Here is a 15,279-nt window from a genome sequence, read left to right as displayed (position 1 = left end):
CAACTTGTACAAAGTCTAAAATCATGCATGTCTGAACAGATTCATCCAACCTCAAGAGAAAGCACAGGCAGAAAAAGTGGAAACTTTGTAAGACTACCTATTAGCTAATAACATCTCAGTTGCAACAGTTGTAGTAGAAAGTCCTGCTTAAGTGAATAAATAAAATTTACTGCTCCTGATCAAAGAAAACAAGAGTTACGGAAAATATCTTACTAGTATGACAGACAACTAGCATAGCAGCTAAAAATAATCTGAGCACACCTTACTAAATCACGTGAGGTAAAACACTGGGTCTCTGTAAGTCAATTAAAAGTTCTCCTCAACTTGAATAGAGCCAGGAATTCAAGCACCATGTGCTTTCCTACCCAAATTAACTTTTGGTTGAAAAATAGATGGGGCAGCACCTAAACATATTTAATAAAAAATGCATTTAACTAGTTCTTTTGTCTAAACCATAATTATAAACATCTGTGGGGAGAGGGACAGACCTATTGCTCAGATGAGACGAGACTGAGTCAAGCTAGCTGGCCTAATTTTTAATGTAAAAGTCATAAGTCAGATGCACATGAATTCTGTGCACATTTGGGTACTTTGGTAAGGGTAGGAGCATTGATCTTCTGTAAAAAAAGGAATTCACTGTTGCGATTTCTTGTTGAATAGCTCGCACTTCAGAGAAATTATACTCACTTGGCTTTATCCAAATGATTGGCATCTTATCAAAGAGCAACTTGGGATACTGCTCAGCTAACACTCCCCTGGTGAGAGAAAGCAACAAAATAATTATTTGTGGCTTGGTGTTAAACCAAAGAGGGTTTTGGTGTGTGTTTTTTGGTTGTTGCTTGCTTGGGTTTTTTCTTTTTTTTCCTTCCCCATTTTCCACGCATGAAAGAGTATTTCATTTGGTGTGTTATTTCAATAATATGAAAAGTATCACTTAAAATATTTAAACAAATCTTGTTTGAGCACCTAAGAAAGCTTTCCAGAACCATAGTAAAATGTTACTGACTCGGTCCTGTCCCAGCGAGCTCCGTCTAAAAATAATCCATGGATGTAAACACCATCTTCTGGTGCAGTATCAGCAGTATCCTGAGGAATAACCTACAAGAAATAAGTGTTCCATGTTATTAAACTTCTATAGCTGTTTGCTTTTTGAGGTATTATGCCAATAGCCAATTTTCAGAACATCAATCCAAAATGAGAATAATACAGTAATACCTTCCTTTCAGTACTACTTCTATACAAAACTATAAAGATAGCAGATTTCTGAGGGTTTGTTAATTACCTTTATTGTAGGTTATAAAATAAGGCTTTAATCACACAGACAAATATGTACTCTATAGGCTGTTTTCTTGAGTGAAGGTCCAGGTCCAATGATAGAACTACTTTTAATATACCTCTTTTACAGATGTAATTTAACTTACCTACCTTACCAAAGAACTAAATGTATGTCTTCAAATTGCAGTGAGTACAATGAACCCTTCAGTCAGGATTTACTTACTACATCTCACTGCAACATCAGGACTCAGATTAATGAAATATGCATTTATAATTTATCTCTACCTGAAATTCATATCCCAGAAGGTCAATAGGGATCCTGTGCTTCCTAGCATAGTTTTGCATAGCTCCAGTTAAGAAAGCTTGAGTAAAATAGAATCCTGACAGCCAAAAAACTGTGGGCTTCCCTAATTCATACCAATCCTGGAAAGAAGAAAATGACACATTCAATAATGAGAAAGAGACAAATCCTGTATTGTTTGACCATTTTCTACATAACTGTACTCAGAAAATCTAAGCGAAATCTATCACTCCTTTCCAAATACTCCTTTAATGTAAAGGACAAATTATATGAAGTAGTAGATAAATAATTGGAAGTACTGCCTCTTGTACATTACCTGTAAAAATTTCAGCCTTTCTAGAAAATCTAGAATATAGCTCCCTAATGGTTTTAGACTTGGGTATGAACGATTCGCCCAATTCTCAGGAACTTTTCCAATAAGTAGACTGCCACACAGAGCCTCCAGTTCAGCATCCATAACAACCAGTCCTTTAACGGCTTTCTTCAGGTTAATTAGTGTAATACGAATAGTTCGGATTAAACTAGAATTAAAAAACAGAACAAAATTCTCACACGTTTTGCATGATTTGTAAAACATGACATCCTCACTGGAAAAAAATAAAAAACTGGATTATGGAACCATCTATAGAACTTGTATAGCTGCTATATAATTGCGTAATTAGCCACATCTTTAAAGTCATGGATTTGTGCCAATTTATTAGACTAGGAACAGTTTAATAAATTATTTTATCTCTGATATACTCTGTATTGTTTGGTGAGAGGATGAATTTGGAACTCCAAATGTAACACCGTATACTAGATGAAGGAAAAGGGTTTAGATTACAAAAGAAGAGGTGGGTAGGGTCTGCAACAAAGGGAAACTTGGAGACTGAAGGCCAGAGAGCATTACTGAAAGTTTGGGAGAAAATTAAGTGAGAGACGTGAAGAGACAAATGGAAAAGGCGGCGGACAGAGAAAACCACAGAAGAAAGAATGGAGGAGCAGGCAAAGATAAGAAAGAAAATTAGGAAACAAAGTCAAAAGAGAGACTGGGACCCAAAGAGAAAAATAAAAGTGATTATAGGTGTCCTGGTTTCGGCTGGGATAGAGTTAAATTTCTTCCTAGTGCTGTATTTTGGATTTAGTATGAGAAGAATGTTGATAACACACTGATGTTTTCAGTTGTTGCTAAGTACCCTGCTAGTCAAGGACATTCAGCTCAAGAAAAAAAACCAAAACAAAACAAGTGTTGGGAGGGAGCACAGCCAGGACAGCCAACCCAGCTGGCCAACGGGGTATTCCATACCATGTGACATCATGCTCAGTATATGAATGGTAGGCGTGTTCCAGGAAGTGGTGATTGCTACTTGGTTATCGGTCAGCGCAGGTGGTGAGTGATTGCATTGTGCATCACTCATTTTGTATATTCTATCATTATCATTTTCCCTTTTCTGTTCTATTAAACTGTCTTCATCTCAACCCACGAGTTTTTCCCACTCTTACCCTTTCGATTCTCTCCCCGTCCCACAGAGGGGGGGGAGGGGAGTGAGGGAGCGGCTGCGTGGTATTTGGCTGCCTGCCAGGTTAAACCACGACAATAAGTTTGTAATCCTAGGAGAATAATTGTGAAAATAAGGTATAGGAAGAAAGGCATCAGGAAAGGGGAAAAAAAGGAAAAATTTAAACAGAAGCATATGAGACAATAAAGAAACAAGCAGAAATATTTCCAACTATCAAGGAAAAGGTTTCATAAACTATAACTGTGCATGTATTATAGTTTTCTAACCCCTTTACCCTACAGGTCAGAAATATGAAGAAAACAAAATATAATCAAAAATGAAGACGGTGAAAGAGAAAGTGAAGTTTAAAAAAAAAAAAAGGAACATAAAAATATTGTTCACATTTTCTTTTCCAAGTGCCTCCTCAGACTCCCTTCTTTTATCATGCATTTTTCTCTTTCAGTTCATTTTGCCACTAGATCATTTTTCCTGACATCTATCCTACGTTCTGACTTTCCACAGGGAGTGGAGTAATGGTGCTTGGGCTGCAGATATCACTGCAGACAATTGGAAGGAACAAAATAAATAAATAAAATATTTCACACAACATAGGGTTTACAGTGTATGATGCACAGGAAAACTTTTTCTGCAAATGGAATGATTTCGGTTACATTTAATGAAATATAACACTCTTACTTGTTAAATCTTTCCATTTCTTGCACCAACACAGTGTTCATACTTTCTTCATATCTCACAGGATATTTACTTAGGCAACCTTCAATGTCAAAATCATTTGGAAGCTGTAAATGACAACATATCTGGAAATCATTCCAAATATCATTATCCATTGGTATTATATTAAAAGTATGCAGATATGAAAAATTGCAGAGTAATAGATATCATTAAACTTTCTGATGAGTATCTTATCAATACAGTATTTAGTAGTTTAATCCAAATAAAAATTATGGGTTTTTTAAGTGATGTTTATCTTTTGCAAACCACCTAGAATTTTTCATACCATGAAAAGTTATGAATACGTTTCAATTTTATTAATTTTAAACTTGTTCACATGAATGAATCAACTGTTCTTCCAAGTTGTGTTTGCTCTGTTTTCTCTCTCTGTCTCTATCTCCTACCTATTTATTACTTTCATTTTGCACTAAATTCCTCCCAGGAGGGTCCTCCTCCAACATGAAATCAATTTGACACTGGAGATTCTAGTTAAAGAATTTCTGCTTTGTAAAAAGATAAATTGGAGTCTTTGGGATAATACAATACCTTGCTGAGAATATCATCTGCAATTTCATAAAGAGTGCTGTCACCACCTCCAGAAGTTCCCTGAGTGCCTCCTCCTTGTGTTAAAAGCAGAGATTCAAAGAGGATCTTAGTTTGCTGAAGATCTTTTGAAATATCCACATTTTCATGCAAACCAAATACCTCTGGTTGCTGACTAAAGGGAAGATTCTAAGACAAAATAAACAACAAACATCTGCATGAGATAAAGCAGCATTTTAGCAGCATTAGATCCAAGTCTTCTTTAAGAAGCCGAGTGAAAAACTACCACTGACTTCAACTGAAGGTGGATAAGGACCTTAATGGTAGGTATTTGCAGACAGTATTACTAGTGATAGAGCCATCACCTCACTTGTAGAAAGCCATTTCCAAGGAATTCTCAATTATCTATGCTAGGTCCTCCTGTCTACTTACTGATTCCCTCTCCCTCTCAGAAAGATTCTAGATCACCACAAGGATCATACAAGGATGACAGGCAAGAAGCCAAGCACACAGTTTAATGTGCTGCAAAACTACCTTTTTAATGCAGAGGAGCCTTTAAGGATTGCTTTTTAGCACATCATTATAACAGTTCAAAATATTGTTGCTACTTTTTACCTTAATAAACTCAATGTAGTCCTCATATGTGCCTTTTGGTGGAGCATAATAGTTGCCACTGGGAGAAAAAGTGTAACGAGGATTTTCAATTATATCTGGATTATAGAAGTCATCCAGCATGGTCAGCAGTAAACGTCTGTCCCAGTCATCTGTCACTCGACCTCCATAGTTGCACTCACCAGTTAGATAAGATACAGCTTCAAAAGGAACATGGCTATATTCATTTATGAATAACTGAAACAGAAGACATGAGTAATTCCAGAGACTTGAAATATCTGCAGAACAACAGTGTGACCTACAGACTAAAGGGTTGGAAGCTATAGTGCATGCAAAACTGCAGTTTATGGAGTTTTCTCCCTAAGTGTTGGAAATTCAAATTCTGAAATCTTTTTTCAGGTAAATTTACTGTTTAAAATAAAGGTGAGTTAGTAGTAAAAGCCTCTTATGCATATCCAAATTAGTAAGTCATCCAAGTCATTCTTGAATTATTAAGAAGCGGATAGTTTTTCCAGTCTAAACTTTCTAGATGGACAGTTTTCTGTGTCATAAAGAAATGTGCATTTCACATAGTTTTTCTTCCAATCTTCAAAACTGTCCTGGTTTCGGCTGGGATAGGGTTAAATTTCTTCCTAGTACTGTGTTTTGGATTTAGTATGAGGAGAATGTTGATAACACACTGATGTTTTCAGTTGTTGCTAAGTGCCCTCCTAGTCCAAGGACAGCTCCCGTGCCTACTGACTGAGCTAGGTACACAAGATGGGAGGGAACATAATCAGGACAGGCAGCCCAGCTGGCTAATGGGGTATTCCATACCACGTGACGTCATGCTCAGTATATGAATGGGAGGCGTGATCCAGGAAGTACCGATCGCTACTTGGTTATCGGTCAGCGCAGGTGGTGAGCAACTGCATTGTGCATCACTCATTTTGTATATTTTATCATTATCATTATTATTTTCCCTTTTTTTCTGTTCTATTAAACTGTCTTTATCTCAACCCACGAGTTTTTCTCACTCTTACCCTTCCGATTCTCTCCCCGTCCCGCTGGGGGCGGGGGGAGTGAGTGAGCGGCTGCGTGGTATTTGGCTGCCTGCCAGGTTAAACCACGACAAGAACCCTCTGATCTCTTTCGTTAATTTCTTGATAACTTTACCAATTGTTCAGCCTCAATTTCTCTAATTCACAGTTTTAGCTCTCCTGACTTTTCTACACAGGGCCTGCAGAAGAGTCAAGGTCAAGTAATGTTCAGCATTTCTTTTTAGGGAAGGAGAATAGTTGGAGATTCTGTTTAACCAACAGCATATATGTAAAAAAAAAAGAATTCCTCCTACTATCCTCAAAACCCACCATAATAGGTGACTGTCATTGACATGGTGTTACTTAAAGTGCAATGAGCTCTTATGTATGACAACTTAAACTCTTATTATACTCATATATACTCATTATATTCCATACGTCTATGAATCTAAATATAATGAAAAACAATTTTAAATTTTTTCATTTGTAATTTTGAAAATATTTATAATATGATTGATATTCCTTGCGTTTGTAGCTGAACTGAAGTAATAAAAATCTTTGAACATTTGATGTAACTTAAGTGTATTGCTCCTTTTTGACTATCAGCTCGTTCCTACGCTTCACAAGATCAGAGTTAAAGGTAGCAGTAGATGATTTTACCTGCAGCTGTCTGATACTGATTCGCAAGTCTGATTCATTAAATCCATAGGGTATATTCCAACCAAGAGGCCCAAATTTTCTTCTCTCCTGAACAAGAGCATGGAAAAAACAAACTCCAAAGAGCAGTTTCTCCCATATCTTTGAGAAAAACAAAACAAAAAAGTATTATTAACTAGCCTATAGGCTCATGCTAGTCTGTAATTTATACAGAGAACACACCATTTGATTATCACTCTCCATCCAGGGTACAAATACTGGCAACTATTAAGTATGCTGTGGTTATTTGACTTGGAAACAAATACACACATAGTTGCCACATATGCAAGCACATTTAGCTAGTTCTTCAAGTACCATTACACAAGATTTTTCTTTTCTTCCATGTAAAGGGCAGCTGACTTCATAAGAATTCAAATAGCACCAGATACTTATTTTTAAGGCTCATTAGACAAACACAAAATACAGATGTATTGTTTAATGTAAGTCCTTAGATGCACCCACTTATGCCTATGTATATTGATCACCATACTCGTATCTCTGAGTAATCCCACTGTTTTTTCACTTCCTTCCCAGGTAATGATTAGCTAAGCGGTTCATCGCTTATCAGTAAGACATATGGGCACTGCAGTACTAGTCCCTGGTAGCAAGAAAAGATCTTCTCAGTGCTTACCATCTCAATAATGATAGGTATATGCCCTACTAATGAACGTTCAGAGTTTATGTACATTGTGTAATATGTATGTAATTTAATAAAGCCTAAGAAACCATTTTAAATATTGCCATGTGAAATTACCTGGCAGAGTAATTCTCAACTAATCATCTTTATCATTGCAAAACCTAAACTCATAACCATAGCAAAAATTTTAGCTTAAAATACTCACTGGACAGAAATCAGTATATCTGTGGATAAAAAAAAAAAGAAAGAATAAAACTGCCAAGAGATAGGCACATTACCAGCTCCTTTTCAGGGCATCCAGAGAAGAATGCAGGATCAGAAATAGGATCAGAAAGAAATGATTGCAGTAGGTTTAACCGGAGACCAGTAGGAGGTTCATTTGTCATCTTCACTCCATTTTGCAGAATGGCTACTGGAAACTATAAATAAAAAATAGCAAAACTGCATTCAGAAAGTGTGGAATAGATGCTATATTGTTATAACAATATATTATTACTCTGTGTTTGTTATATATAATATAAACAATTATCTGTAAGAAATTACATTTCAAACATCAACAGCTTTTAAAAAAAATTCTCAAAGCATCAAGAAAGTAAGACCTTGCTGTAAACCACAAACCTATATTTTAAAATGTTTTCTTGGTATTCAACACCTTACAAATAAAATGCAAAATTAAACTTTTGAATTTATGTGAAACAAAACCTCAGTGACAGCATAAAAACTTCTTAATTGTATATGCTGGCAAAATGCAGTTCCATTCACCAGTACACAAAATATCACACATCACAATATCAAAATATTACAAAGGAAGCTTGGTATTACTATGTTTATAATTATTTTTTTAAATGTCCTTTCTTAATTAAATTATCTCTTCAACAGCCTCATTGTATTTCAGAGAAGTTCCGTATTATCAGCTCATTCAGGGATATGAATATTTCCTAAAAATGTCATCAACTTTTTCTTTCCCCAAATACAGAATATTTGGCAATACATGTACCTTTGGTGAAGGGTAACTAGTAAGCCAAAGTCTGAAGACTGGATGACATTTTTCACTGTTAAACTCTTCACATATTTTCTCCAGCATCGGCATCCAGGAGACAGCTAAATGACAATTTTGTAAACAAACCCAGGTTCCTTCTTCCATTCCTTTTTGAATCATTTTTGTAGCTATAGGTCCTTGTCCTTGTCCTAATGAGATGGACTGAAACTTATTTCCAACCATCTCTCTGTCATTTGCAAATTTCAGGAGACCTTGAACAGAAAGCATAAGATTTTAGCATTTCTTCATTAAAAAGAAGTTACATCAGGAAAAAAAAAATTTAAAATATTTATTACTATTTTGTTAAAATGTACATATAATAAGATGGTACAGCTTTGATGTAGATGTAAAATTTGTTCAGTTTAAAATACCATTCCCATTTTTAGGGAGCACAGAATTTTACCAGTGTGACATGATGCACTCAAATCTACTTGCACAAAATGCAAAATAATCCTCATTGTGTATTGAAGGGGAAATTCAGGTCCCTAATATGAAAAGCTGTACTACGCTTTTGTTTTCTCTTCTTGTGTATACTTACTAGACATGGGATCTGCTCCTGGAGATAGCACAAATATTAAAGGGATTGTAGAATTTGAATCTAAGTAACTTTTTGTTATATCAAAAGGCGGTGGCTCTACAAATTTCTTCCCCAGTTTATCAGTTACAAATGTTGTTATAGCTGGTCCAATCTGGTAAAAAAAGTGAATACAAACCATTAACATAAATTAAACATAACTGCATATTTGACAGCATCTTTTATGTAGCATATATTAGTTAAATTCCTGAGCCTACAGACACTTCTCTGCTTTGCACGGATTTGAGGCTAGTCTTGCAGAATGCTTCAGAAGCAAAGGTTTCACCTCTTGTTGACATCCCCCCCCTTTTCTTTTTCCTTGCAAGAGGAATAATAATGCTTTTAGAAAATAAAAAATAACATACTTCATATAAACAATATTAAATTACATTAAGGCTTTAATTCAGGCTTTACCTGATGTGGAGGACCAGCACATTCTCCCTTAGTAAATACTAATGTAATTATTTTTAATTAATTCTAAGGAGCAATTGCAGTATGTACTTTAAATCCTAACGTTGATTGTTCCTAAAGTACATACAATACAATTGCTAAGTGCACCAAAGGCAGAATGTGTTAAAAGTTCGCCTTGGCTATTCAAATAAACACATTTGATCTCTTTTTGCCTTGGAACCCTTTGTATAAAAGCACATGGCACTAGATAGTCTGTGTATTTGTTCAGGCTAATATATACTGCTCTCCAGTATATAACAGACTAAATATAAACAAGCACTTAAAGAAAACTAGAAAAATGAGTATACTCTGAAAGATGCATTAAATCATGTCAGACAAAAGATCTCAGCTGATGCTTGTGGTGTTTGTATTGCTCAATTGAAAAATAAGAATAGCATTTATTTTCTTAACAAAACATGAAGAACAGATTAGTTATTTTAACAACCAGTGCAAACTATGCTACTAGACATGGAACAGTTTACAAACACTTGATAACATATCATTTTACCTTGTCTGGTCTTAAGCACCGAAGAATTATCATCTTTTGTAATTCATTTAATGTATCACTCAATTGTTCTGGTAACGGAAAGCTTTGTGGCTCTTTGCTGTCATAAATTTTTTGCCATTCGCCTGTATGTTCAGAGATGTGACTTCTAGAGAAAAAAAGCACTTACAATTACTGTAAATACCTGGAGTCTGTTTTCTGATGTTTATCAAAAGCCAATTACATTATATTGCCATACAAGCACATCTACATCAGCAAATAATCCTACAGTTGAGCTTCTCTGTGTTGAAGAGTGAAAAATCTTTTCCCACTATGCTATTGCAGATATAGAAGACTCCACTGGAAGGTTCAGAGTTGACAATAAGTTCTGCGTATACTTCCAGCCAGCGCTGCTTGGTCCTTCATAGGTCTGGGTGAATTTTCCGCCTCTCATATTTCAGGAAAACTCCACTCTAACTGAAGAAAATTACCAGGAAATTCAACCAGGGAAAAAATTTTTTTTCCTTCATGCAACAAGCAGAGTACGTCCTCTGCAATAGAACAACTCTCAGACTATTTAAAGGCTGGATCATCATCCACATTGCTACTAAAACTCCAAAGGGGGAGAAACAAAAAACAGCCCCAAACAATTTCTTCTAACAGAGCAGTGTTTCCGCAGTCAGACCCAAATCCTCCAAACACTCAGGCTCTATCAGCTATTTATATTCAAGACTTGTGCAGCCACGCTGGCTCCAGAATTTAGGATTAAATTCTATTTAAATCCAGGGTGAAATTCTCCTGATTTCAGGAGAATTCCAGAATTTCAGAAAAATTCCTCCCCCAGCACTGCAGAGGAATTTTGCTACGCATACTTCCTTTGGCCTCCATTGACCCCCTTGAAACACTGTTTCTCTAACATGGAGATATTCCAAAAGAGAAGTTTCTTTAGGGAACGCCTCAAATAATTTAGGACATAGTTTAATTAAATAATATTATAATTATCCAACCGACTGTTTGACTTAAATAAGTGAAGCAAACCTAATGATGAAAAAAGGGGCTGATTTTACCACGTTGGCATTCTGGCACTGGTTTGGAAAATGTATAGGAAACATTTCTTTCAGGATGTTACACATGCTTTGGTCAAAAATAATTAAGGCTAACTGACATCAACATTTTACTATACCTCAGTCCTTTCAAAGCTGGGATTTCACTTGCACGACATAATTCATCCCAGCTCTTATCTGGTAGCCAAGATGGATCTGGATTCTTGTACTTATTCTTGAGACCCACACCCCCAGTTAGTAAGAACATAAACTCTTGATGTTCTATTTCATTTTTAGCCCTATATAAAAAAAGGATGGATAATATTCAATTATTGAGATACAATTTTACATCATATAAAGAGTTGTTTAAAATTAATTACACTTCACTGCCATTTAGTAATACTTCTACTGTGTAACAGCTGAGACCACATCTCAGTATTCTATATAGTTAAAAAACTATACTGTATGGTAAAAATGACTGATTAAGACTACAGTAAGGGTTTCAAGAGGTAAATGGTATATATCTGCTTATTTATTTTTAAAAAGTGCAATTACTTCTGATTTTTAAAGACTTTATAGAAAACAACGGGTTCTGGGAAATACAGTAGCCTTACAAATTGGCCCAGGAAGAATGGTCCATATACAGATGTCTACACATTGTAATTAAATAAGTATGCATATTACGGTTGTGATCGTGCAATTTTTAACGTATCTTTCCTTTCACAATGTATTCACACAAAATCACAAAAAAACAGGAAAAAAGAAACTAAAAAGCCAGTTGAAGAGAGAAGACTGCAACTGAGATCTCATGATGTACGCAAAACGATAAAAGAGAAAGAAGAGAGAAAATGAAAAACAAAGACAAAAGCCTAGAAGTTGCTGGGATGGCACATTACTGTCCTAGATTTCTTTCTAAAACGTTTTCTTAAGTAACAGCAATCATTCTTGACATAGGATGCTATGTAGCACTGCCCAGGTCCTTTAAAGGGAGTCAAAGACATATCATTGACAAAACCATTGATTTTAATAAACATAGGAACATTGTTTTCGTAACATGTCCAAAGGCTATACATAGTATATGTATATATACATGCACTCACATAGTCTTTCACTTATAAATATTATCAGTATTAGAAAACCCCAAACATTCATGACCTTACTCCTAAGGCTGTATTATCAATATGCACAAGAACATGTTCTCTCATCAATACCTTTTTCCATTATAAGAAAATCATTAGTTTCTGTTATTAAGAGACTTCACAAAAATGAGCTTACATGAGAAGATTACAACACAGCAAAAACGAGAAGAGCAGCTTGTCCTTTTCGAACAGTGAACGACACACATTGCAATACAAATTGTATGTAAAGTGGTCATTTAGATATCGAAGTCGCTTCTCCAAAATTTTGGATTTGTTACTAAAAAGAAAGAAGTAAGAAACTGAGATTTCAAATTTAATAACTTAGGCAAATCAGTTAAGACATCTAAATCTATTTAGGGTTGCAGAGGAATTATATTAGGCCCATATACTCCACAACGGACTTAGATGGCCATTTCCCCAAAATTTCAATTATACTCAGTGTTTTACAGCTCTTTTAAAAGTCCCAAGCAAAGTAATGAGCTGAAATAAATTTGCCAGTTAGGTGGTGGCACTCATAGTGTTCATAATGAAGCCTAGTTCAGAATCAGACTTCACCCTTTCTGTAAGTCACATTCTTAAAAATACTTAAATAAAGCACATGCTTACAGTTCATTGTTTGCTCAAACAGTAACTAAAAAGATCATTTACTTCATTAACAAATCATATTTTGTTTCAAAAACTTGCATTTAACGAGGGACAAGAGGTAAATGGTTTCAAAATAGAGGGAACTGCTCATAAGATGAGAATGAAAACACCTTATTTTGCACCAGAAAGACTGTATTTACCTATCGTGAATAGAGTTGATGAAGAGGTTAACAAACCAACTAAGGGAGTACTGGTACATGGGATCAATGTTTGCCAAGTCTGCAATACTAAAGAACAGCACCGATGAATGCTTTGCAATAGGTCGATAACCTTCTCGAGATTCGGCTATTTTAAGTTCTGTTTTCTCTGCAATCTAAATATGAATAGCAGTTGATAAAGAAAAGCTTTCAATATTCTCTTTTGTACAAAAATATTACTACTTAATAACATTACTAAAATACCCCTATACAGCACTTTATAACACCAGAGTAAGACAACTTTTATGTTCCAAAATGTACAATTACAGTAGGTGATAACTACACTAGGTAAAAGGAGTACTTGCCCTTAACATAGTACTGCCTATCTATTTACCTATACTACAGGATGCAATAGTCAAAACAAAGGACAAAGGAGGCACAACAGCTTTGATGCATCATTCAGCATCAAAAGTATCAATCTTTATCTCTGTAATATTTGAAAATATGGGTAATTTCAGACTGGTTATGTATTTAAGCTCTAGTTATTCTACTGTAAATCAGCTTTATACAAAACAATACTTTGAATATAAAAAGGTTTTTCAAAATTTGACCATCAGACATATTCTGAGATTGCATTCGATAGGCATTAACAAATAGCAGGAAGGCCAACATCAGCTTAAAGAAAACACTAGTATTGGATTTCTGTTAAGTCTATAGGAATTAAAAAAAAAAAAAAATCTTTATTCTCTTATCAATGTTATTAGCTCTCATTGACTTCAGCTGGTATTTTATGCATCAAATATAACAAAAGAATCTGGGCTTGCATACCTATATTGGTCACCCAGATTATTAATGTATCCCGGAATATTTTTGTTGTTTTAAAAAATTAGTTCCTTCACCTTAGCTTCAGAATTTGTTACATTTCACTCAGTCCTTATAGATAGATACATATTCTTTAAAATATTTCTAATTAAAGACTGAATAAACCATCAGTGAAGATTCGAGAACAGATCCAATTTTATTTCTCTTCACATTTCACAAGCACAGAATTTCCTCCTTGTGCTTTGCATCTAATTTGTACTCCTTCTGCTAGCCGCAAATTTTAACTTTTAATTTCTACGTATTGTTAAGGAAAACACATATACACACTCCTTACCTGCTGTTTTTTTGTGATCTCATTAGCCATTATTTTAGCAGAATCCAAGACCTTGATGGCAGTCTCGTCTTCCAGAATATTCCCTTCAGATGAATGTAAGGTTTCTAAAATTTTCTTCTCAATTTCTTTTAGATGCTTTTTATTGGCTGCAGATTGAAGGATGAGAGCATTTCTTTCCTCTTCTAATTCTGGTCTAATAAAAAACCCACATACAACAAAAACAGTTAATATTCATCTTGCACTGACTGTAAAGGAAGCCCATGAAGATGTCTCCCTCTTCCTACAATAAATATTTGTGAATGTTCTCTTTTAGTTTAAATAGGTTGTTACTGTTCAGAAGATGTTTATAATTCTGAGTATAGATTTCTTGGCTTAACTTCAGTTCAGTATTTGGATATGATGGTCTAAACTTTAATATCTTAGCATTTTGCATATGTCAGCACATCCTAGTTTTCCTTTATTATATCTCTGCTGCCTGAAAAAACACCATGTGATATGCCAAAGAAGTTTACTGCTAGAAACGCTTTTTTAGCAAATAGGATTTAGCCCAATTGCATAGACATTTCCGTACAACCTAGAAACTACTTCTCTGTATCTCTGTGAAGGTTCAGATAAGGCCAATAATCAGTTTCAGAGGTACTGTGTGTTTATTTCATATGAAATTAAAACTAAATCCTCATAGTTCTGCATCCTTGCCTGGCAGCTCAGTCAAATTGCAAAAATCACAATAATGATTTAAACTTCAAATAATATTTACATAGTTTTCTAACATTCAAGGAATATTTCAGGAAAAAATTGCCATGAAAAAACCAACGATTTTACATTGCTACTTTAATTAACTTATGGATGCTTACCCCACAGTAAACATGACAATCTGTTTCCCTAACAAGCTTTTTAGATATGACAACTAGAAAAACAACTTTTTTTTTTAAAGCTGTTACTGAGCAACATTTGCACCATGTAACTTTCATTTTGCTTTACAATAAATTCATCTCTCATTTCCTTGAAATTATGCCATAAAAAATTTAAATGGCTATTTGCCATAAAGAGAGACTTACCTCTCTTTCGCTACGACAATACCTAGCAATTGGTCTTCAAGTCCCTCTGGTGTTATCATAAAATTGAGTAAAGAAACTTTTGTAGCAAGTTCAGGCATATAATGTGGATTTCTCAGTTTTGTGGTAATAAAAAACTTGAAATCACTGGAGTACTCAATAATGGTCTCACCAAGCCTGATACACTCCATGCCTCCTAAAGTTAAGATGAGAAATGTTAAGAAAATCATTATCTACTTCAATTACTTACAGAAAAAATAATTA

General features: G+C 34.9%; 1 protein-coding gene across 1 annotated transcript in view; it reads right to left on the bottom strand.

The window, feature by feature from the left end:
* Nucleotides 1-15,279, bottom strand: part of DNAH12 (dynein axonemal heavy chain 12) — a 77,316-nt gene that overhangs the window by 4,201 nt on the left and 57,836 nt on the right. Inside the window, exons 57-73 of the mRNA XM_075159036.1 lie at nucleotides 15,019-15,211; nucleotides 13,961-14,153; nucleotides 12,808-12,980; nucleotides 12,159-12,299; nucleotides 11,024-11,182; nucleotides 9,865-10,009; nucleotides 8,871-9,021; nucleotides 8,291-8,544; nucleotides 7,572-7,712; nucleotides 6,621-6,758; nucleotides 4,945-5,178; nucleotides 4,333-4,518; nucleotides 3,751-3,854; nucleotides 1,893-2,097; nucleotides 1,561-1,698; nucleotides 1,007-1,098; nucleotides 688-755 (exon numbers count right to left, since the gene is read on the bottom strand). Of these exons, the coding sequence (XP_075015137.1) occupies nucleotides 688-755; nucleotides 1,007-1,098; nucleotides 1,561-1,698; nucleotides 1,893-2,097; nucleotides 3,751-3,854; nucleotides 4,333-4,518; nucleotides 4,945-5,178; nucleotides 6,621-6,758; nucleotides 7,572-7,712; nucleotides 8,291-8,544; nucleotides 8,871-9,021; nucleotides 9,865-10,009; nucleotides 11,024-11,182; nucleotides 12,159-12,299; nucleotides 12,808-12,980; nucleotides 13,961-14,153; nucleotides 15,019-15,211 (2,715 nt within the window). The remainder of the gene's footprint in view (nucleotides 1-687; nucleotides 756-1,006; nucleotides 1,099-1,560; nucleotides 1,699-1,892; nucleotides 2,098-3,750; nucleotides 3,855-4,332; nucleotides 4,519-4,944; nucleotides 5,179-6,620; nucleotides 6,759-7,571; nucleotides 7,713-8,290; nucleotides 8,545-8,870; nucleotides 9,022-9,864; nucleotides 10,010-11,023; nucleotides 11,183-12,158; nucleotides 12,300-12,807; nucleotides 12,981-13,960; nucleotides 14,154-15,018; nucleotides 15,212-15,279) is intronic.

This window comes from Calonectris borealis, chromosome 10 (genome assembly GCF_964195595.1).
Source record: "Calonectris borealis chromosome 10, bCalBor7.hap1.2, whole genome shotgun sequence".
Classification (NCBI taxonomy): domain Eukaryota; kingdom Metazoa; phylum Chordata; class Aves; order Procellariiformes; family Procellariidae; genus Calonectris; species Calonectris borealis.
The sequence above is the reverse complement of the archived record's forward strand: the minus strand, read 5'-3'. Positions and strand labels throughout refer to the sequence as shown.